At 38.5% G+C, this 26,080-nt stretch overlaps 1 protein-coding gene and 1 long non-coding RNA gene across 4 annotated transcripts; one reads left to right on the forward strand and one right to left on the reverse strand.

Annotated features, from left to right (window-relative positions):
- Positions 1 to 867: 867 nt before the first annotated feature.
- Positions 868 to 3,689, reverse strand: LOC121866132. The gene is made up of 2 exons (XR_006088897.1): positions 3,567 to 3,689; positions 868 to 1,784 (listed from the first exon to the last, which is right to left on the reverse strand). It is a non-coding gene; the product is annotated as an uncharacterized LOC121866132 (long non-coding RNA).
- Positions 3,573 to 12,387, forward strand: LOC121866131 (dynein axonemal heavy chain 3-like). 3 transcript variants are annotated; one of them, XM_042365723.1, is made up of 5 exons: positions 3,573 to 3,740; positions 5,584 to 5,778; positions 10,189 to 10,320; positions 10,783 to 10,918; positions 11,889 to 12,387. In XM_042365723.1, the coding sequence occupies exons 1-5, from the start codon at positions 3,573 to 3,575 to the stop codon at positions 12,089 to 12,091; spliced, it is 834 nt and encodes a 277-aa protein (XP_042221657.1). In that variant the 3' UTR covers positions 12,092 to 12,387. The 3 variants fall into 3 exon arrangements, with proteins under 3 accessions (XP_042221657.1, XP_042221659.1, XP_042221658.1); XM_042365725.1 differs by having other exon boundaries at positions 10,703 to 10,918; positions 11,889 to 12,026; XM_042365724.1 differs by lacking the exon at positions 11,889 to 12,387 and having other exon boundaries at positions 10,703 to 11,163.
- Positions 12,388 to 26,080: the final 13,693 nt, after the last annotated feature.

Here is a 26,080-nt window from a genome sequence, read left to right on the forward strand (position 1 = left end):
AAACAATGCTGTGTCATTTCCTCATGTGTTTTAATATTCTACATATTATTAATGAATTGTATTGCTCAATTTGCACACGTAACATTAATTCAATAAAAAAGACATTCAGTCATGAACAATAATGAATCTTTTGTACATAAGAGGAATGACGCTGTTTACACGATTATGCACGTCGTCTGCACGTTGGCGGGCCGTTCAAACCCGTCGAAATTCAAGTTTCCGCCGTCAAAATTTTTATTTATTTATTTTTTTGTGTGTTCCAATAAAATACGTTAAGAATTAAAAACTCGCGAAATTTGAGAAGCTACTATATGATATTTAACCCTTCAATATGTCTTCAAAGAGACCATGATGCAGAGAAAGTGGTACTAGTGCTTCCAAGCATAAGCACAAGTCACTATCTATGCAGGAAAAGGGTGAATTTCCATGGTCCAGCACCAGTCAGATCCCGAGGTTGCCAGACTAGAGAGGTATAACCTGTATAAGCTAGGCAAGTTCAGGCGCTCCATTCTCTCATGGTAGTTGAGGACAATCAAAATTCGGTTTAGCTCAACTTGCTGTGAAAGTGGGAAAAGCTGGAGATGAGGTGGCCTGTGAGATATCATGTTTCCATTGTTACATGTAATCGAAACTATATTAGTTGTGAAAAAATCATTACAATACTCTAGTGTGGCTTAGAAATAAAGAAAATATCATATAAAATTATGTAATAAGAAAAATGAAGAGCATGGGTTTGTATGTGTGGCAGTGATGTCACAGCATACACACAGTGCAGCAGGCACGCACACATCTCTAAGTCAACTGAGTGAGTGCTCAGCTGGTTTGAGTGTGGAAGGAGCTGGGTTTTTTTTTACATAAAATATGTGCTTTTGTTTTATAATATGCTATTTATCAACTTTATTGTTTATCTTAAAAGATGTTGTAGTACAGTACATGTATGCAATTTGAATTTTTGTGTTAATAAATCCGTCGTTTAACTTTGAAACTATTCGTAATGAACTCATTTATTATTATTAGGGAGTTCAGTCCTCGCTGTTTACTGCCATGACATTTAAACCTGTTGCTTGTCCTCCATGCTTCGATGTTATCCTCATTTAGTAATAATTTTTTTTTAATGTTAGATTTTTCAGGAATGCAACCCCACCTACTTTGCTGTCTCTCAGAATCGAGTATGATGAGTAGTAGTAAGTGATGGCTGTGCATGAGTTGATTTATGTGGTGAGGCAAGAGCACAGACTGCAACCACACACCATGGCTCTCCCTTGTCCTGGTCCAGTGGTGCAGGTAGTTGCAACGAATGGGGAGGAGAGTTGCAATGGACTGCCAATAGCCCAGTTTGTTGGGTTTTGCCTTATTAGCCTGTCCATTTTGCATTGCCTTCATCTGCTGGTGTAGTCGTTGGGTTCCCTTGTTGGTTATCTCTTCCACCTACACTGCCATTGGGGTCTTACTGGAGTTCTGTAAGCATGTCTCCGCTTCAGATTTTTCGCTTAGGGTTTACACCCGTAGTCTTATACCTACCAAGGTTAATCTGCAAGGCAGTGGTTAGTAGGCACCAGGACATGTCCACATGCCTGTCGGTCTATGTGCTGTCCCTCTGGGGCCCACTGCTGCTCCGAGATCCCCTGCTGGTCTAGCCTGGCCCCACGAGGCACCTAGTTATCATGTGTTGCCACGAGGAGGCACAGCAGGAGTTTTGATGGTGAAGAGGCTGTGTACTGGTAGGGGAAGACTTACAGAAGGTTGCTTCTTTGTTCGTCATCAGAGGTAGCCAGCGGCGGCAGCTGAAAGCGAGAGGTAGCAAACAGTGCTTGCACCTTAACACTAATATAATGCTGTCACACTAGATGCATTACACCACCCTGTGTGCACACACACACACACACTTTTAAATGAGGGATACTTGTACAGTATCAGACTACAGGTACAATTTACTGACATAAATTGTAGATACTTTTAAATACAGTAATACCCCGATTTACGCGGTCAATTGAACCAGCGGAGGAGCACGTAAAACGAGAAACGCGTAAAGTGAACAACAGAACATATGGGATTAATTGAAATAGAGACCGGGCCGACTCCCAAACTACACTTTTTCAGACACAATACCTACGTTGTAGTAAAAATAACATCTTAATTTTATGATGGTATGCACACAATTAAGAGAAATATCAATAATATTAGGTTTTTAACACTTACATTAGTAGAAAAGATGGCTGGGCACACGGGGATGGGGGGTTGGTTCCGAGGCAGAGGGCAGATTATTGGCCCTCACCTGTATCACTTGCATCAATTATATCACTATCCACCACAGAGGCTTGCAGGGCCTCTTTGTCAAACCCCTCAAAGTCCATATCCTCACTATCACTGACTTGGGCCGGCTGTGGTGGGTGGCGGGTGAAGAACTCAGTAATGTTTTGATGACTGGGCGACCTTGTGCGCACCCTGCCCGCGCCGCATTCCGGTTCTGGCGGGGTACCACGTAAATGTGGAAACGCGTAAACGAGAACTGCGTAAACTAGGGTATTACTGTACAGTGGTCCCTCGGTTCACGAGCACAATCCGTTCTAGAAGGTTGCTCGTTAACCGAAACCATTGTTTCAATGGGTTTTTGGGTAATTGGTTCCAGCTCACCGAAAATTACCTAAATTCAACAAAAAAGGTAGAAAAGTACACTTACTTTGAGGTGTGTATGTAGAAGGCTCGTGGATGATGATGATGATGATGATGGGAATTAGAATGGGGGTGGAGAAGGAAGAAGAGAAGGCATTGGGGTGGAAGAGAAGTCACCCCATGGCGCCATTTCACCCATAAAATTTTAGTTCTCTTGGTGTAATTCAAGATTATTTTCTTTAAATCAACACTGCACTGCATCATATATTGTCAATATGTAAAATAAATTTCAAAATGACCAACAATTTGCCTGTAAACACAGAAAAAAAGCGTTTAGTTGAAGAGTCTCTCAAGCAAGATGTTACCTCCACTGAAAAGACACAGATTGACGCCTGTATGCTGTGTTGGCAGGCTGGATGGCGTGCCACAAACTAGTGACCCTACCTTCAATTATGTTCAATAATTGTTTATATAACTAAAAAAAATTAATATTAAACTTTTAAAATTATTTAATAGTATAAACTTCTTGATATTTACTAAAAGGGTAAGGAATTTGAGCCCTAGAACCGATTACTGTATTGGCGGACTAATACTACAGCTGGTGGACCGCCAAATGCAAGCTAAAACATGTGGAGGTCGGCTCGTAAGATACTCGTTAATCGAGGGATTGCTCGTTAACCGAAGTTAAGAATCTTATGGAAGGTAACTCGTTAACCGAAATCTCGTTAACCGAGGCGCTCGTTAACCGAGGGACCACTGTATACTTTTCAAGCTAACTTAAAGATGCTTGACAAAGTATATGTGAAGCTCATAAAAGTGTTAGAATAATGTTTCATATAGTTGGCATTATATGGGATTCAGGTCTACTAAGCATAAATTTTGAGTAGACTGATATAATAATATGATAAAGAACTCACTCAAGAGGCCTATGCTGTGCTTGTTTGTCTTACTACCTTATTATGCATTCCTTCAGGCTAAAGTTCTTCCAGCGGTGGGCGGACGAGAAAATCCCCGACGTATTCTGGTTTTCTGGGCTGTTCTTCCCCTACTCCTTCCTCACGGGCATACGTCAGAACTATGCCAGGAAACATGCCATACCCATCGACAGGATTGACTTCCTGTTTAAGGTTACTACTTTTATATCTAGTACCATATTATGTTTATAATGTAATTATTTGTATGGTAATATTACAAACAAACAAGTGCCTAGTTTGTAAGGTTCAAAGACTGGACAAGCACCACAATGAACATCTTGACACTTATTCTTCTTTATTAATTAACTTTCAATTATCACAGTAGCCATCATCAGTGCAATCTATAGAAAAGAATCAACAATGATAAGATAAAACAAGACACATGACTGTTATAATATTAAAAAAATTAAACTATTAAATCAAAAGACAAATTCAAATCATGACTGGAGACTAGTTGAAAAGTGTAGTGAAGTTAAATGCAGTTATAATAACAACAATTTTAAAAATACACAATGAAACTAAAACAAATATATTATGCTAAATTGGAAAAATCGCTTACTTATTTACCTAATGACCACCCACAAGAAGTAGCTATGACAAGGGAAGGAGGCCAGTGGCCTGTGTAGGATCCCTCCAGTGTTCATGTTAATTTTGTAGAGGGTTATTTGAAGCCCAGTTCTGTTCATGATTCTACAGCTTGGGCTGGTAGACCATTCCAGGTCTCACCATCTGTGTGAAGAAGTATTTCCTGATATTTGTTCTGCAAGATAGTTTGACGAGTTTGTAATTATCTCCTTTCAGGATATTGTATATTTTAATGAAATCTTCCATATTGTGCCTTGTCTGAAAGGTCTACTGAACTTGGATAATCGAGATGATATACAGTAGTTCTGGAATCATCTTGATTGCTTGTGCTGGACCTTTTCTAGGGATGTTATATCTTTCTGGAGGTAGGGTTTCCATGCTTGTACGCAGTAATCCAGACTGGGACATACTTGAGAGTTGTATAGTTCAAGGAGAATTTTTCTATCATTACCTGTATATTCAAAGGTACATTTATAATTCCCAAATCTCAATTTGCTTTTCTCACTGCTGGAGTTACTTGTTGTGCCACCTTCATTGAATGACTTATCACAACACCAAGATCTTTCTCCTTATTGACAGAATCCAGGAAAGTGTGAAGGGACTTGCATTTTGTAATGTTAAAGACCATTTGCCAGTCTCAAGTCCATTTGAACAGCTCATGTGGGTAATTTTTGCCTTGTTGTGACATGTTCTTGACTTCTTTGACACCATTTGTCATTGGGTAAAGACAAAGGTGGCCAATCTAACTATCCAAAAAGGTGGAGGTAAAAATAAACTTACATTTGTTTTAGTGCAATATTACTCAGTGCCTACCAAGGGCAGACACATGATGACAATACTGCTCCTGCATGCCTACTACAGCTGTCACATGATGACAATACTGCTCCTGCATGCCTACTACAGCTGTCACATGATGACAATACTGCCCCTGTATGCCTACTACAGCAAACACATATTGACAATACTGTACTGCCCCTGTATGCCTACCACAGCAGATGATATAGCTACTATAGCAATATATGTTCATTCAAGCCTTTTCTCAATGTAATGCCTGAAACCAGAATCAAGATCAGACACACACACAGGTTCTCTCAGAAATTGGATGTCATTCATGAATTCTTATTACAGTATCAGATGTGTTCTATTATGGTACTTCCCTTCAACCATCAAGTCCCAAATTTCTATCTGGTTTACCCGTCACTAAAAATCTAGCATCACCCACCAGCAGCAGCATATGCTTCCCCAAATATCACTCACTGACATGCTCTCTAGTCATTTATGTACATTGCTGCTTCAGTAAAGTACAGTACTGTAAATTATATAAAATTTAATCTCATTTATCATAGGTTGTGTAATAATTTTGTACTGACAGCATACTCACTGTATACTCCATATGCATTTACACCAACAGGTAATGGAAAAGGAGGTGGAAGATATCATCCAGGAATGTATCAGACCCAACTTCGTGGAGTTGCCAGTGGTGATCGAGCGGCTGCCCACGCCAAATGTGCAGGGGCAGTACTACCCCCTCGACACTGACCTCGAAGACAACGAATCGCTTCCTTACGATAACGACTCCCCCCAGCTCAAGAAGGAGGGTGACCAGGTAACAATATGCAGAAACAGATATCAAATGCCAGGCTAATAACTTTAGTACAGGGATTGAAGGAAGGAAGGAAGGGAAGTAAGTAATAAATCAGAGAGAGAGAGAGAGAGAGAGAGAGATAAACCAGATTAAGTGGAAGGGAGTATTCAGGAAAGGATGAAGAGTAGAGTCAGGTAAACTAAAAGGCTGTCTTGGTAAGAATTGGACTATGAGGATGGTGAAGACAGAATGGGAAATGAAAGATTAGTTATCAAAAGAGAACCACATAACAGAGAGGGAAGAGCTTGATAAATAATGAAGGAAGAGAGACCAGGTACAAGCAGAAATAGATAAGGAAGGATGACAAGATAACAAGTGGTAGAAGGATGAAGAAGGAACTGAATAAGGAGGGAAAAGGTAGCAAGATCATGAAAGGAGAAGGATAAATCTTACCAAGATGACAGGTATGCTAATAGACAAAGGAAAATGGCATATGTGTGCCCTATATTCAAACAGGGTGATTAACACGGCTCAAACAATTAAGGTGCAGCCTTCTGGAGTCATCCTACTTCCAGAAAAAATAAATAGAAGTTGGAAGTTACACAAGCCCCCAAGCCCCATCTGTACAAGCAGCCTAAATAATTGTGGCTATCTTGTCATCAGATTTACTACCTCACTTACTGTTACATACTACAGGTACTCCTCTACTTACGAACGCGTTACGTTCCTGAGGCTTGCTTGTAAGTCCATCTTTGCTCTTGTAGATACCAAATATATTGTAAAAAATGAAAATATTATGGATATATAGTACAGCTATACCCTTTAATACAGCTTTAAAATCTGGCTCACTCTTCTCCTCTTAGGTAATGTTTGTTCTATCTGGAATTTTCTTCAAAATAGTCCAGTCTCATCCACATTAAACACCTGTTCTGGCAGGTAACCCCCCCTCAGTGATGGTGTTTGTATCTCTGAAAGTTTGTAAGTTGAATGTTCTTAAGTAGAGGAGCACCTGTACAGTAATATCATTGTAATGCATTATTTTAAGAAAAATGGTACCAACCAATCATGTGTTATGGCTTTAGTTTTGTTGGAACCTGAACCCTTTTCTGGTTACTAACTGGACTGTAATCAATCCAAAACACTCAATGGTATGAACATAACACTGAAGCACTAAGATTTCAGTATCATATGTTTTTTGCTACAAAATACCTACAGAGATATCACACATTTTATAGTAAGCATTCCAAAACACTTACCCGGTAATGATACACACATTAACACTTGATCCATACTCGGTCGGGTTCTGGAATGTTAAATGTCACCCCTGGTCGTCTAAAAATTTGGGGGAGGACTTAAAAGATGCAATTTGGTATATGAAACTTTAGAACAACACTAATTTTGGCTGTACTCACCATTTTGGAGTTTGCAGGATGGGAAGTATGAAGCATAGGGTTTGTGGCTGTGTGGCATAAATTACCATGTTGCTACATCGTCATGTTTTCTACTCGTGGATTTATATCTTCACTGTTCCACTCACCTAATTTTATCACTTTTTTAACTTATGTATGTCTAATTTATTCATAACAGTGATTAGAGATACAGTTTTATTGCTTCACACTAACATTATTTACATTATGAACTGGCACTAGCGCATCTGACTGCGTATTACTACTCACACACACACCTGACCCTGCAAAATAAAGCAATTTTTTTTCTAAAAACCTAAGTATGTAAATGCCTAGCATTAACTCACCAGGCCAACATACAGGCAATTAAAACATCTAATAATTACTTAAATACGTAATATTAGGAGGACACGTCGCTACCTGGCATTTAATAGCAGATTTCGTTGTCTTAAGCAAGCCAAATGGTGAAATGATCATATAGGATGACCTGCCTGTAGCAGGTGTTGCTAAATGTCATTCTCCTTTCCCTACATGAAGGAGGGATTGTACACACTGTTTGCTGTACTGTACATACACTCTCTACATACTAGCATACACTGACCACTCTGCTATATGTACTACTGTACATATGGTACTTTCACTTTCTGAATGTACAGTACTGTACTTTACAGTGTGCATGAATATAATTACTTTTTACATCTTAATTAACACTATTTAAATGGTAGTCTTGGCTGATTATATGCTGGTACAGTACTGCACAACACAGTTTGTGAGCAAACAAGCTACTACTCTCATGATGCTAGAGTTTGAGGAGATAGACTGCAAGATACATCAGCCAATTTTAGGCATCCCATGCAGTCATATGACAGTACAGGTACAGAGTAGTAGCCAATCATAGCTCACGAACATTTTGAGTCTACCCACCCATATGCTCGGCACATGCCGATGCACGATGCAATTTTTCGGAAATTTGTTTGAATGCCCAGAACGGAGAGATTTTTCTTGGAGTGCTCAAAAAAATAAAATAAATTTCAGGGTAAAGGAAAGCCTTGAATTACGATGATTCATATTTAAAACCCTGGTTAGTTTAAGACCTGGTTCAAGTTACATAGTTATTTTACAGGTATCTCTTACGTTACAGAAACTCAGGTTGCGGAAATTCGCCCATAGTACTCATTTTGTAAATTATGACCACTATATTTGGGATATAACCTGCAATTAAATGCCAGGTAGCGACGTGTCCTCCTAATATTATGTATTAAGTAATTATTATTTGTTTTAATTGCCTATATGTTGGCTTGGCGAGTTATTGCTAGGCATTAACATACGTAGGTATAAAGCTAGATGTTGCATTCTGGACTATATCACAAAAACTGCTTTTTTAGAAAAAAAAAGTTTTTTTTTATGGTCATTTGCCCACCCGGGCACAGGTAATTTTTAATGACCCACATCAAGGCCTGGGGGGGGGGGAGGGATATAATAAATTAATAATAATAAAAATTATAAATACTGTAATAATAATAGAACCATAAATAAAAAAATAAAAATAATTAAAAAAATATTGAGTGAGAAATGATATATGTATGTTGTGTTGTCAAAATAAGAAAACAATTGAAACCCTGGGATAAATTATAAAAAATTTCAACACAAAAATTGTGATATAGAACAAAAAATGTTTTACAGAAATTATAATTTATTAAGGCTGAAAATCAAACTGGAAGGGTACGGAATTCTGGGAAATGTCCTAGTGTAGATAGATGACCTTCTACATGACCGCAAGCAATGTGTGGTGATTAATGGCACGAAATCATCATCTGTACCTGTCACAAGTGGGGTACCACAGGGCAGTGTACTGGGCCTGCTGTTGTTTGTTTCATAAATGACATGCCTGACATTGTACACTCCTACATACAAATGTTTGCCGATGACGCCAAGTTATTTCAGGAAAGCAAGAACCAAGCAGACTGTGAAGAGCTGCAGAAGGACCTCTGTGGGCTCCGAGAATGGTTGAAGAAATGGCTGCTGAAATTCAATGTCACGAAGTGTAAGAGGATGCACCTGGGGCATACCAACGGTAAGGAGGCGTATCATATGTCCCAACGGGATGAAGAAACTGCACTATTTGAGACTGAATGTGAGAAGGACCTAGGTGTGTATGTTGACAATGAGCTAAAGTTCTCGGGCCATTGCGAGGAGAAGGTAAATCAGGCAAATAAATTATTGGATCTTATAAGAAGGTCGTTAAGATATCTAGACATTCCGTCCCTCGTAACGATCTTCAAGAGTGAAGTGCTTCCCCATCTGGAGTACTGTCACCCTGTCTGGTCCCCGAGATATGCTACGGACTGTCAGTTGATTGAAAATGTTTAAAGGAGGGCCACCAGACTGGTGCCTGCACTTCGGCACCTCAGCTACCCTGAGTGATTGGAGCGCCTGAACTGCCTAGCTTATACTACAGACGGGCAAGGGGAGACCTAATTGAGGTGTATAAACCTCTCAGGGGGCACTAAGTCGAGTGTCCTTACTTGGAGCTGGCAGATCAGTTCACAAGGGGTCACAGCTCAAGATTGAAGAAGCCGCAAGTCCAGAAAACTGTGAGGGCAAACTTTTTCGGAGTGAGAGTTGTGAACTCTTGGAACAATCTACCAGAAAGTGTTGTGATGGCACAGAGTGTGAGCTCTTTCTAGACAAGACTTGACCAACACTGGAGCAGGTTCAGGTACATTCAGGGGCTGGTGCATGCCCAGTACTTGCCAACAGTGCGTAACAGAGACGTGACCGATCGCCAAAGCGGCTAACGAGCCGATCAGTGGTGAAGAGGATAAAAGAAAAGGGAAAGTAACAGAGACGTGACCGATCACCCAAGTTGCTAACGAGCCAATCAGTGGTGAAGAGGATAAAAGTAAAATAAGTTAAATGTGCCTTGATTAGTGACTCGGTTCAGCTGTGATCTGGTCTTCAACCCCATCCCTCACTACCCGTTACCTTTTATGTAGGCCAACAATTTTTTTTCTTCACTTTCCAGACGGTGAAAGTCCCAACTGAACAGCAGGAAAAGGAAGACAACGAGAATGACTCACAGAGCCAAAGTCATGAATCTGATGACGTCATCTACCAGGTCATCCCTCGCCAAGCACAGGGAGGCACCTACACATGGGTTAGTAGGATGATAGATTAGAAAATAATATTAGAATAGAATAAGTAGGGGTTCAGGGGTTGGGCTCTTAATAATAAGGGTAGGGTTGATTGCTGGATAAATTTTTCCCAATAGTATTAGCAGATAGTCGAGCTTTACACAGTAACACACCTTGGATAAAACTCATTGGTTACGATATTGCCACTGCGCAAAGCTGGGAGAGGATTTAGATATTTAAGCTATACACCTAATAAGCAGGACAAAGACAAGTGAGGGCATCTTTGTTAGAATACCAGGCAAGTGAGGTTGCCTGGGCAGGTATATTATAGGTCAGGTAAAATAACCAAGATCAGTATGCATGATATGTCAAACAGTCAATTGGGTTATACCCATGTCATTCCAGTATGACAGACAAAGCAGTATGGCAGAAGAGTTTTCTACACCCAACATGCAGCCCCTTAATACCAATGTGCTCTTGTGCAGGGCTTCTTCCTGGAAGGTGCACGCTGGGATCGTGAACAACATTGCTTGGCGGAGATGTCAGCCAAGCAGCTACATGACCAGTTACCTATCATCCTTTTCCAACCTGCTGCCCTCCCAGACATGTCACACCATGAGGGTATGTGCCCCCAACACACCTTCTCTTTACTCATTCCTTTACCTTGCCCTACATGTTCAATTTAATTTTCTTTATCACTGAGTCAGATCAGGTATTCTCATCAAGGTGATTTAACCATATCATTGGTTAAGATTTTATGGGTACCTGAAAATTGCTCCATGTCAAAAGTAATGATATGTCAGTATACTATTTACAAAATGAAATTTGGTTTATGTACTTTATAATAAAACCTAGATTTCAAACTATTTGAAACTATTGAATGGATATAACCTAGAATACAGTAGACAATTTTTTTCTGCAAATTGTTAAATGACTGGATTATTTTTATACACCAGTTATTCCTGTTCTCAGTGGATTTAAATGTAAATTAAGTGGTATACGTATACGTTTTAGTTTATATCGGCAAATATATCTTGGTGACAACTTTATTCACAGCAAAAAGAAAATCTTTACTCCTTTAGATTTTGAGATAAGACTACTGGTATGGTATGTCAAATTTTAAATAAATCATATTATTGATATTTAATACACTTAGTGGAGCTTACCAAAAATAAACACTCGTGACTTCTTTGCATGAAACACAAAGGGAATGTTCATTACAAGTGAACATAAAATTAAAATAATTTTTGAGCAGTTTGTTAAGATACTGTCATTAGTTACATAACCAAAATCTTTTGAAGGAATATGTAACCAAGAACTTATAACTTATGATTCACAAATTTTGATGAGTCTGAGATGTTAATGACATTTCTGCTAACTGATGTTTTATTTAGATTAGCCACACTCGTATATTGTCCTGAACTTATTTGCACAAAAATACATCACTCAGATACTGAAGTAGAATGATTCAGCTTAGTGAATACCAACAAACTCTCGATAATCTGGACTAATTGGAAGAAAGTTGATTCATAAACTACTTATTTTTATACATCATCAAATTGCCTGAAGATTTTCATAGCGTTGTCTGCAGGTGTGAGCTGTAAATATGAAGACCAGGCAGAAGAGAAAGGCATGTACCACTGCCCTGTGTACCGCACCAGCGAGCGGAGTGGCACACTCTCCACCACAGGACATTCCTCCAATTATATCCTTGATTTGATCCTGCCTTCCTCCCTCCCATGCCACCACTGGGTCAGTCGTGCAGCAGCAGCCCTTACCCAATTAGATGACTGAACCCCATGTATTTATCAGCAAGTCATCTTCAACTAACTGAATGACTGAAGATCATTTGCATACGTCACCCAACTGAATGGTCTATACTCTACTATGAATGAGCTGGATGACTGAACTCCATCTACATGCCACCATTTCTCAGTTGGATAAGTGAACATCATCTTAATTTGTAATCACTCAGAAGGATGAGAACTTCGTAACACATTACTACCATCCAGTTGGAAGCCAAACCAACATCCACACCATATGACAACAGACTGGCTAACCTAAAGTAAACCATATCTTCTCCAACTAAATCTAACTTTCTATATATTCCTAAACAAGGTGTCATGAACATTTTAAGGCATATTTTGTATCAGAGACAGAATATTGGCAATTTTCCTTGGCACTAGAATCAGACTTTGCCATGAAGCTTGTTGGTGTGATCAAACTACTTAACACTATATTACCTAAAACATATGCATTGTACATGCATAAAGAACTAATGTAATGCTGTATACATAATGTAATGGATCCACATGGTAATTTTCTGCCAAAACTTTTCACTACTATTGCCTGACCTGCCAAGGTGTGGTGTGTGTTCTTGTGCAGCGGACAAAGAAAAATGTTTTTTATCTTGTGCCTTGTCAGTTTTTCTGAAAACATTGAAATAATTCACAGATAAAGAGAATGATACGATACTAAGAGTAATTATCAGAACAGAACAGAACAGACCATGCCATTTAAGAGAGAGAGATGGCATTGGAAAGGTTATGCCTCCCAAATCCCAACCAGCAACTAAAATAACTGAATCACAGATCTTTAGGCAATAGCTGCATGGGAAGGATGCATGCCCAATTCACAGCTGAATGGCTGGGACTAGTGCACTGTCTTCAAATGCCCTGAGAGCACAACATCGCTAACAAAAACCAACAATATTGTACTACCACAAACACTTACAAAACTGTACCACCAACAGCAATAAAAAATAATAATGCCATTACCACCAACATATATATATATATATATATATATATATATATATATATATATATATATATATATATATATATATATATATATATATATATATATATATATATATATATATATATATATATATATATACACCTAGACCCCGACTTACGACTACGTGGACTTACGACCGTCTCAGATATAGATAAAAAAAAAATAAATAAATAAAAAAATAAATAAAAAAATAAATTTTTTTTAAATGACACACGCATTTTCTATACTGAAACGTTTCCAGTTAATGTAGTCTCCATGTATAATTAGAAAATTATGGGGGCCCCATGTGCATTCAGCTGACTACATTAAAGGTTAAGTGCTCAGTCACACTGTATCCATTCCTTATTATTTATTACTTTCACTGTACTGTATCAATTCATCATTATTCATTACTTTTACTGTACTGTATTTCATTGTAGATTTTTTATTAAAAAAAATTTTTTTTTTTATCTATGTCGGACTTACAACCATGTCGGACTTACGACCTGGATTTGGGTCCCTAACCCCGTCGTAAGTCGGGGTCTAGGTGTGTATATATATATATATATATATATATATATATATATATATATATATATATATATATATATATATATATATTTTTTTTTTTTCATGTAAATCCACAATGAAAACGTGGATAAGATAAATCTTGATAAAATCACACGGGAAAATGGAAACAACGGAGTACCTTAGCTTTCGTCTTATTCAAGACATCTTCAGAGGCAACTGGATTACATGGACAGAGAAAGGCTTAAATATACAGGGTGACCTAAAAACATGAGGTCAGGTCAAAATGATGACATCCACTAATCCCCACACCAACAGTTCAAAACTGATATGATGTTACATAAATTTATTTGTCAGTGGCCCAAGGTTAAAAATGCTTTGAAAACCTTTGATCTAGATGTATGATAGTTATTTTGTGGGTCCCTTTTTTCTGACCTGACTTGGCTAGTCACGTCACCACCCTTCTCTTAAGCTCCTCTACGTGTGTGTTGGTGTGGGGATTAGTGGATGTCATCATTTTGACCTGACCTCATGTTTTTAGGTCACCCTGTATATTTAAGCCTCTCTCTGTCCATGTAATCCAGTTGCCTCTGAAGATGTCTTGAATAAAGACGAAAGCTAAGGTACTCCGTTGTTTCCATTTTCCCGTGTGATTTTATCAAGAGATATATATATATATATATATATATATATATATATATATATATATATATATATATATATATATATATATATATATATATATATATATACACAGTGAACCCTCACTTTACGCGGTTAATTCAACCCACAGGGTACCGCGGAAAGTGAGAAACCTGTAAAGTGAACAACATAACATATGGGATTAATTGAAATAGAGACCGGGCTGACCCCCAAACTCCACTTTTTGACGACACACAACTATGTTGTAGTAAAAATATTATCTTAAATTTATGATGGTATGCACACACAATTAATATAGAAGAGGTTAGGTTAGGAAAAATAAAGGTTAGGTTAGGAAAAATAAAGGTTAAGTTAGGAAAAATAAAGGTTGGGGTTAACACTTACGTTAGTAGAAGAGATGGGTCGGCGTATGGGAATGGAGGCTGGTTCCGAGGGAGAGGGCAGGCTACTGGCCCTCAGGTGAGTCACCATCACTGTCATCCACACTTGTCAGGGCCTCCCTGACAAATCCCTCAAAGTCATCATCACTGTCTCTACCTCTGTCAATATCACTGGCTTGGGCTGGCTGTGGTGGGTTGCAGGCGAAGAACTCCGTTATGCTTTGTTGACGGCTGGTTTTTATGTTGTCGTGATAAACCTTGATGTACGGCTCCATAGTCTGCAACAGCTGAGTAGTGAAGATTTCATACCTGTTTGCGTCAGGGTCGTCGGAAAGGAGGAGCTTGGCTTTCTCGACACACTCGATGGCACCCCTAACATTACTATGGGATAAGCGGCGTTCTTCTTGGGATGACGCACCACCTGCCTCTTCACTGACGTCATCATCATCTACCATGTCGTCGGTAGTCACATCAGGATCCCTTATCACCTCCAGGATGTCGTCGTTGGTGGTCTCGGAGAACCCTGCAGCTGTAACACTCTGCGCAGCTTCTCTGGCAAGGTCCACTGCTACTGCAACAGTCTGAACCTCACCAGTCACAGATTGACTCTGCCTAACGCCCAGAATGCCTTGCAACACGTCTCCATGCGTGACGAACAGTTGCTACAGACAGCTGATCCCATGCCTCCACCAAGAAGCCCACTGCTTTCTTGACGTTGAATATTCTCCAGAATTGTTTTAAAAGTACTTCGCTCTTGCTATCGGTGTTGGTGTCACTCAGGTTACGCAATTCTTCCCTGGTGTTGGTGTAGTCGTTCAGGAGCTTGAATTTTTTAGTAGAGAATGCAGCTTTTACATTACAGATTAACTCTTGGTCCGTGGGCTGTAATATAGACGTAGTGTTGGGAGGAAGGAAGACCACTTTTACGTTGGGGTGACGATCTAACATTAGGGGCGAGTGTCCTGGTGCGTTGTCCAGCAGCAACAAAATCTTGAATGGCGCATTCTGTTGCTCACAGAATTTCTTCACATCGGGAACGAAACAGTCATCAAACCAGGAGAGGGACAGTGTAGAGAACATCCACACCTTACATGCGATCAGCCAGTGGACATTTAGCTTGGTCATGTCCATGCTCTTGTAGGCGTGCGGCTTGCGTGCTGTGTGGATCACCGATAACTTGAGCTTACAGGTACCGGAGGCATTGGTGGTAAACAGGACGGTGATGCGCTCCTTCTGCAACTTCCGACCCCGACACTTGCTGGCATTCTTCACAACGAAGGTCTTGGAGGGTAGTTTTTTCCAAAAAAGACCAGATTCGTCCATGTTAAACACCTGGTCGTCGGTGTACTGTCCTTCCTCCATAATCTCTCGTAAAAACGGAGGAAATTCCCTAGCCGTAACACGGTCAGCACTAGCTTCTTCACCACCAATGTTTATATTGGTGATCTTGTTTCTCTTCTTAAACCTCTGTAACCACCCAGAGGAAGCATTAAAGGGTTTGGGCTCTGTAATTCCCATCTTTCGTGACACTGCAGCATACAGTTCACGTGCGTACTCCTTAACTGAGCGCGTGTCCACCGCCATGTTCCATCGCGCCTGACGCACCAAGTAGCTCACAAGTAATTTTTCCGTCTTGAGAAGCACCTGGTTGTGGAAATACTTGATCATAGAAGCACCTGTAGACTTTGTGATGTTCATGTGCTCCTTTATCTTGGCTGCATCCTTCTTAATTGTCCTGATAGTTGATTCGTTAACACCATGCTGGCGCGCGAGATCAACCTGCCTTGTTCCTTTCTCCAACTCTTGTATGATCTTATATTTTATTTCGTAGCTTAAGGAACGTCGTGCCTTCTTTGGCTTAGGGCGGCTGGGTCCAGGTAATGCAAGGTTTCTTTGTGGTGGTGGTGGTGGTGGTCCGGTGGAAGCCATTCTTATGGAACAATGGATGCCGATATACACGATGTAGCCGGGAGGGGTGTAACTGACGCGGTAGGTCAAGGGGCTTGAACGCTCCCGCGGTGGGGCACATCATAGTACTACATTAAACCAATCACAGCTAGCAGGGAGGGAGGTAAGGATGCTTTGCCCAATCACAGTCCGCTACGTCATATGACGTCACCGATAACGCAACAAAGACATACACTGCGCAACCTACTCGCGCCGCTTACACAACATGGCGGGAGGTTTGGATCCAAAAATGGCGAGGCGCAAGAGGACCGACAGCCGCTTTCCACGTAAAGGGGTACACGCACCGTGGAAAGTGAGCATTCCGTGTTCGCCAGGGTACCGCGTAAACGTGTAAAGTGGAACCGCGTAAACGTGTAAAGTGGAACCGCGTAAAGCGAGGGTTGAATGTGTATGTGTATGTATGTATGTATGTATGTATATATATATAAATAAATATATATATATATATATATATATATATATATATATATATATATATATATATATATATATATATATATATATATATATATATATATATATATATATATATATATATATATATATATATATATATTGATAAAATCACACGGGAAAAAGAAAACAACGTAGCACCTTAGCTTTCGTCTTTATTCAAGACAGCTTCAGAGGCAACTGGATTACATGGACAGAGAGAGGCTTAAATATACAGGGTGACCTTATTAAGCATGAGGTCAGGTCATAATAATGTCTTCCACTAATCCCCACACCAACACCAACACACACGTAGAGGAGCTTAAGAGAAGGGGGCGACGTGACTAGTCAGGTCATGTAAAAAATAAGGGACCCACTAAATAACTATCCTACATCTAGATCAAAGGTTTTCAAAGCATTTTTAACCTTGAGCCACTGACAAATAAATTGATGTAACATATTATCAGTTTTTAACTGACCATCACTAATGTTTATTGATTTTAATTCCTTAACCCTTTGAATGCGGCATGCGGGTAAACCCGCCCAAAATATTATATTAATTAAATGCGACAAGCGGGGATATCCCACGGCCTTGAAAAAACTTCCCCAAATGAGACGACATGCGGACATATTATGTATTGAGGTATAGGAGTATTTCCTGAATGCAATATAGCTTATTTTTGTACTATTTTGTTTGATATTATCTGAATTTGTAATACATATCTAAATTTGCTGTTTAGTAACCAAATTGATTAAATTTATTTGCCATATACCAGACATTGATTTATACCAATTTCCTGCATTTTTGGGTATAAATGTCATTTTTTCTCTAAAATTTGCACACATATGTGAATTTTTGTTCCAGATTTGGAAAATATACAAAAAGTTCTCTAGGAAAAACATATAGAAAATGTGATTATATGAAATTCATTTTTGGCAGGATAATTGACACTTTTCAGGAACCGGCGCGAAATTTAATTACGCACCTAAAGGGTTAATCAAACTAGCTTCAACCAGAAGTCTTTCTGTGACACAAGATGATTTGAATACTTCGAAGCTTTTTTCCCAAGCAATGGGATGATTATTATTCCTAACATGAATGAAAGCAGTGCCCTGTTCGTTCATGACCGTTAGCATTCCCCGGTCACAGTCATGGGCTCGTGGGCCGTGGGTTCGAATCCTGGTAGGTTGAGGTGTTGATTGTTTGTAGAAGTCCGCGTGTTTATTGGGCTAATGAAATATATATACATATACAGACAGACCCCGACTTACGACTGCTACGACTTACGACCGTCGGGACTTACGACCGCCGCAGATTTTTTATTTAAAAAAAAAAAAAAAAAATTTTTCTTCAAATGACACGCATTTTCTATACCGAAACGTTTCCAGTTAATGTAGTCTCCATGTATAATTAGAAAATGATGGGGGCCCCATGTGCATTCAGCTGACTACATTAAAGGTAAGTGCTCAGTCACACTGTAACCATTCCTTATTATTTATTACTTTCACTGTACTGTATCCATTCCTCATTATTCATTATTTTTACTGTACTGTACTGTATTTCATTGTAGATTATTTATTAAAAAGAGAAATTTTTTTTTTTTTTTTTTTTTTATCTATGTCGGACTTACGACCTGGATTTGGGTCCCTAACCCTGTCGTAAGTCGGGGTCTATCTGTATATATATATATATTCCCCGACTTACGACTGCTTGGACTTACGTCCATCGGTACAGTTGTACCCCACTTAACGCGGTCAATTGAACCCAGAGGGTCCCGCGTTAAGTGAACAACAGAACATATGGGATTAATTCCAATAGAAACCGGCCCGACCCCCCAAACTCCACTTTTTGAAGGCACATACCTATGTTGTAGTAAAAATAACATCTTAATTTTATGATGGTACATGCACACAATTAATACTTAAGAGAAATACAGTCGCCAAGTTAATGTCCATTCAAATAATGGACTCGACTCCCTCCCCCTCTTCTCACACTACACTCACTGGCTCTTCCCTCTCAGAGAAATTTTTGGGGGAAAACCACTAAATTTTAATAAATAATACCTCAAACTAAAGTTAGGATAATACAATTGACATTGCTGGATTCCTTGTAAGACCAGGAATATTTTGAATATAAATGTCATATATTTTGCACAAAAGATAACATAGTTACCTAGAGAAAAATTTTTATCTAAAATTTGTATGTTTAATGAAAAATATATGATGTTTATATTCAAAATGATCACCAAATTATAAGAATTCCAGCAATGTAAATTATATTCTGACCGGGTAATTTGTATGAATTTTATGAGCTAAAACAAATATCTTCAGTTAATAAAAAAAAAAATAATCTTCACAACACTATCTGTCAATCAAAGTACCCCACCTTGCCCTCCCCCCCTCTTCCAACCGCGTGGTCAGTCCCAACCCACCCCCCCACCCCCCACTAATCCTCCCTTCCAGGGTTTTTAACATTTAGTATTAAATAATACCTCGGATTAAAGTTAGGATAATATAATTGACATTGCTGGATTCCTTGTAAGACCAGGAATATTTTGAATATAAATGTCATATATTTTGCACAAAAGATAACATAGTTAATTTGAGAAAAATTTTTATCTAAAATTTGTATGTCTAATGCAAAAATATGATGTTTATATTCAAAATGATCATCAAATTATAAGAATTCCAGCAATGTAAATTATATTCAGACCGGATAATTTGTATGAATTTTATGAGCTAAAACAAATATCTTCAGTTAAAAAAAAAATAATTCTTCACAGGGTAACAGATGGTCGGTCGGTCCCTCCCTCCCCCCCACCCCCCACCAACCGTCCCAAGGAGATGTGTGGGATAACCACTAAATTTTAATAAATAATACCTCAAACTAAAGTTAGGATAATATAATTGACATTGCTGGATTCCTTGTAAGACCAGGAATATTTTGAATATAAATGTCATATATTTTGCACAAAAGATAATATAGTTAATTTGAGAAAAATTTTTATCTAAAATTTGTATGTCTAATGCAAAAATATGATGTTTATATTCAAAATGATCACCAAATTATAAGAATTCCAGCAATGTAAATTATATTCTGGCCGGGTAATTTGTATGAATTTTATGAGCTAAAACAGGCAGTCAGGCAGGGTGGGGGCAAATCTAAAAATAGCGTCTCGAGCCGGACACTCACCGCGTATATGTGGAAAAAATCCGTGTTAAGTGAAAGTTCAGCTCTGGCGAGGCACCGCGTATATGATAAAACGCGTTAAGTGAAACCGCGTTAGGCGGGGTAATACTGTACTTACGACCTGCTCTGACCTTACGACCGTCGGGACATACGACCGCGGCAGTCGTGACCAAAAATATTTTCAAATGACGCGCGCATTTTCTATACTGAAACGTTTGTCCAGGGCGAGAGCGCGGCTCGGGTCGCCGCGTGGGTACACTCACTCAGTGGAGCGCTTACTTGGTGTTTGGCTATCGTATCCTATACTGATTGCGCTGTGAACTTTCGTTATTATCGTATTTAATTGACTTTATAATGACTGGAAAGTTTAAAAGTGAAAGTGCTGGTGGTGCTCCAAAGAAAAGGAGACAGGCAATTACTTTTGACATGAAAATGAAGATAATAACGCAGCATGAGAATGGAAAAACTGTAGCAACAATCTCACGTGACCTAGGTTTCTCACACTCAACCATATCCACTATTCTGAAGGACAAGGAACGTACTCGTGATGTAGTGAAAGGAACAACACCTATAAAGGGAACTATAATTTCAAAGAAAAGACAAGGTCCTATTCATGATATGGAAAATTATTGGTGATATGGATAGAAGACCAGATACAGAAGCGTGTACCCTTAAGCCTTCTAACCATACAGGCTAAAGCAAGATGCCTGTTCCAAAGCCTGAAGGAGCAGGCAGGAGATGAATGTGAGCAAACCTTTATAGGAAGTCATGGGTGGTTTGATAGATTTAAAAATGCTACAGTCTACACACTGTTAAGGTGAGTGGAGAGGCAGCTAGTGCCGATGTTGGTGCTGCCGAAGCTTTTAAGGAGGAGTTAGATGAAGTGATTGTGGAAGGGAATTATTTGCCTGAGCAATTATTCAATGTGGATGAGACTGGATTATTGTGGAAGCGCATGCCTGAGTGGACATACATCCACAAAGAGGCAAAAACAATGCTAGGATTCAAGGCATTCAAGGACAGAATTACACTTCTGTTGGGGGGAATGTTGCTGGTTTCAAGCTAAAACCCTTCATGATCTATCATTCAGAGAACCCCAGGGCTTTTAAACATGTCAGCAAGCACACACTGCCAGTGTTTTATCGCAGTAATAAGAAAGCTTGTATGACCTTAGCACTGTTTGAGGATTGGTTCATGACTTGTTTCATTCCACGAGCCAAGGAGTATTGTCTGCAACAACGGATTCCATTCAAGATTTTGCTGATTTTGGATAATGCTCCGGGACACCCACCACACCTGGACGACATGCACCCTGATGTTCAGGTAGTCTACATTCCACCTAACACTACCTCTATCATCCAACCCATGGATCAAGGTGCTATTGCTGCCTTTAAAGCGTATTATTTACGCACGACCTTCGCTCAGGCTGTTGCTGCTACTGAAGGTGAGAAAACGCTCAGAGAGTTTTGGAAAGAGTACAATGTTTTGTCATGGAAAAGAACATTAGTGCAGCATGGAATCAGGTTACAAAACATTGCATGAATGGAATATGGAAGAAAATCCTGAAAAGATATGTGAACAGTTTCAAAGGATTTAATGAAAATTAAGTTATTTCGGATATTAGTAACAAGATAGTGGAGTTAGGTAAACAGCTGGAGTTAGAAATTGATAATAAAGATGTTGAACAGTTGGTTGAAAGTGTAGCAGAAGGCGCTCAGTAACGAGGATGTTATTGAACTAGATGCACAGAAAATTGCAGAGGAAGAAGAGAGACAAAATGTAGAAGAACCTGCACCCCCCAAAAAGTTTTCAGTGAAACAAATAGCAGAGGTATTTGCTACAATTAATAAAGGAATGCAAATGTTTGATGGCATGGATCAAAATTATGAGCGTTATGCCAAAGTTGACAGAATGATCCAAGATGTACTTGCTTGCTACAGAGAAATTTATAATGAAAAGAAAAAACAAACTGTGCAGTCTAAATTGGACATCTATTTTAAGAAGTCCCCCAGTGCTGTCTCCTCACGTCCCACCAGTGCTGCCTCTTCACTCCCTCAAGATGATCCAATACCTTCACCAGCAAGTTTCCACAGTACATAAACCTGTCTGAAGAAAGCGACATTGATGACCCACCCAGCCCTGTCTCCTCCTCTGCTTCATCCAATTAATATAGTCTCCATGTATCCTGTAAATAGAAAATTATGGGGGCCCCGTGTGCATTCAGCTGACTACATTAAAGGTAAGTGCTCAGTCACGCTGTATCCATTCCTCATTATTTATTACTTTTACTGTACTGTAGCCAGTCCTCATTATTTATTACTTTTACTGTACTGTATTTCATTGTAGATTTTTTTTTTTTTTTATCTATGTCGGACTTAAGACCAATCGGACTTACGACCTGGATTTGGGTCCCTAACCCCGTTGTAAGTCGGGGAGCACCTGTATATATTTCTGCCACAGCACAATACAATATGGTACTTTTCCATGAAGCAAGCAGCCTAGCAACAAGCCTAAATATTTAGGCATTAGTATTATCCAGCCCTACAATAAAAGCAACAGCTGGTTGTAGTTCTATATACAGTACATAAATATATTAGTGTTACATGCCATACTTGTATGTTATGTGAAAAAATAATGTTTTATTAAAGGTGTGTTCACACGTGCATACATTTGGTTGCCAACATGTGATCAACAAGAAGAAACACGGATCTAATGCACGCAGCCGCACCCTACCAGTTGGAACCCTGTGCCTCATTTTGATCACATGTTAGCGACAAATTGTACACACGTGTGGATGCACCTTTAGGCTCACACAAAACAGCCTGTAATTTTCCATGAAGTCATGAGCCAACAGAGACATAAAAACTGGTTGTACTGTATACATAAATACCCTTAGTGTTAGTATCACTCCATATGAACCATTTCAATATAATGTTAAGAATGTTTTTTTCATTAATACCGACTGTAACAGCACATGAATTATGCAAGGCACAAAGAATTTTGGCCACACTTCAGTTAATTTGTATCCAAGAGATAGTTCAAATAGGGTAGAGATCTGAAGTTGTCAAATTAGCAAGGTACAAATGTATTAATATTATTAATGCAAAAATAGTACATTTGCTGCTGGTCTTTCTTATTAGTGAGCATGGACTATAATTATACATTAATGTTATTATTGCCTATAAAACAACAGACTACACCAAGCAACCTGATGTGAACAAAGATGGTAGCAGTGCATGTGCCAAGAGTGGCATCTTTCTTTACTTTATTCTTAGAAAAACCTAAATAGTAGTGCTATTCCTCCACCCAATTTACTTTATTATTCAGGCAAGATATAAGTTCTCTCACATAGGTATGTTTAATTAGGTAGCTGGTTAACTTGGGCTAGGGTCCTTAAATATTATGGTCTCGGTTTTAGTGGGGATCCTCATCCCCATAGGGTTATCCTTTGACGTGAAAGATACAGGGTGAGTTTTGGAGACATTTCTAGGGAAAAAATTTGTTTTATAAGGTGGAAAATGCAGAATTTTGAATCTCAAAGCACATATGTCTTTTCCTGTAAGTTTAAGGAGATACAGTTGTACCCCACTTAACGCGGTCAATTGAACCCAGAGGGTCCCGCGTTAAGTGAAAACCGCGTTAAGTGAATAACAGAACATATGGGATTAATTCCAATAGAACCCAGCCCGACCCCCAAACTCCACTTTTTGACGACAAATAACTATGTTGTAGTAAAAATAACATCTTAATTTTATGATGGTACATGCACACAATTAATACTTAAGAGAAATAGAGAAATACAGTCGCCAAGTTAATGTCCATTCAAATAATGGACTCAACTCCCTCCCCCTCTTCTCACACTACACTCACTGGCTCTTCCCTCTGAGAAATTTTTTGGGGAAAACCAGGTATAGTAATAAATAATTCCTCAAACTAAAGTTAGGATAATATAATTGACATTGCTGGATTCCTTGTAAGACCAGGAATATTTTGAATATAAATGTCATATATTTTGGACAAAAGATAACATAATTACCTAGAGAACAATTTTTATCTAAAAATTGTATGTTTAATGCAAAATATATGTTGTTTATATTCAAAATGATCACCAAATTATAAGAATTCCAGCAATGGAAATTATATTCTGACCGGGTAATTTGTATGAATTTTATGAGCTAAAACAAATATCTTCAGTTAATAAAAAAAAAAATAAGCTTCACGACACTATCTGTCAATCAAAGTACCCCACCTTGCCTTCCCCCCCCCTCTTCCAACCGCGCGGTCAGTCCCAACCCTCCCCCCCACCCCCACCAATCCTCCCTTCAAGAGTTTTTAACATTTAGTATTAAATAATACCTCAGATTAAAGTTAGGATAATATAATTGACATTGCTGGATTCCTTGTAAGACCAGGAATATTTTGAATATAAATGTCATATATTTTTCACAAAAGATAACATATTTACTCAGAATAAACTTTACATCTAAAATTTGTATGTCTAATGCAAAATCTATGATGTTTATATTCAAAATGATCAGCAAATTGTAAGAATTCCAGCAATGTAAATTATATTCTGGCCGGATAATTTGTATGAATTTTATGAGCTAAAACATATATCTTCAGTTAATAAAAAAAAAAAAAATATTCTTCGACACTATCTGTCAATCAAAGTACCCCACCTTGCCTTCCCCCCCTCTTCCAACCGCGTGGTCAGTCCCAACCCTCCCCCCACCCCCCCACCAATCCTCCATTCAAGAGTTTTTAACATTTAGTATTAAATAATACCTCAGATTAAAGTTAGGATAATATAATTGACATTGCTGGATTCCTTGTAAGACCAGGAATATTTTGAATATAAATGTCATATATTTTTCACAAAAGATAACATAATTACCTAGAGAACAATTTTTATCTAAAAATTGTATGTTTAATGCAAAATATATGTTGTTTATATTCAAAATGATCACCAAATTATAAGAATTCCAGCAATGTAAATTATATTCTGGCCGGATAATTTGTATGAATTTTATGAGCTAAAACAAATATCTTCAGTTAATAAAAAAAAAAAAATATTCTTCGACACTATCTGTCAATCAAAGTACCCCACCTTGCCTTCCCCCCCTCTTCCAACTGCGTGGTCAGTCCCAACCCTCCCCCCACCCCCCACCAATCCTCCATTCAAGAGTTTTTAACATTTAGTATTAAGTAATACCTCAGATTAAAGTTAGGATAATATAATTGACATTGCTGGATTCCTTGTAAGACCAGGAATATTTTGAATATAAATGTCATATATTTTGGACAAAAGATAACATAATTGCCTAGAGAACAATTTTTATCTAAAAATTGTATGTTTAATGCAAAATATATGTTGTTTATATTCAAAATGATCACCAAATTATAAGAATTCCAGCAATGTAAATTATATTCTGGCCGGATAATTTGTATGAATTTTATGAGCTAAAACAAATATCTACAGTTAATAAAAAAAAAAATATATTCTTCAATACTATCTGTCAATCAAAGTACCCCACCTTGCCTCCCCCCCTCTTCCAACCGCGTGGTCAGTCCCAACCCTCCCCCCACCCCCCACCAATCCTCCATTCAAGAGTTTTTAATATTTAGTATTAAATAATACCTCAGATTAAAGTTAGGATAATATAATTGACATTGCTGGATTCCTTGTAAGACCAGGAATATTTTGAATATAAATGTCATATATTTTGAACAAAAGATAACATACTTACTCAGATTAAACATTTTATCTAAAAATTGTATGTTTAATGCAAAAAATATGTTGTTTATATTCAAAATGATCACCAAATTATAAGAATTCCAGCA

The sequence above is a fragment of the Homarus americanus genome, unplaced genomic scaffold (assembly GCF_018991925.1).
Source record: "Homarus americanus isolate GMGI-L3 unplaced genomic scaffold, GMGI_Hamer_2.0 scaffold40910, whole genome shotgun sequence".
Lineage (NCBI taxonomy): Eukaryota > Metazoa > Arthropoda > Malacostraca > Decapoda > Nephropidae > Homarus > Homarus americanus.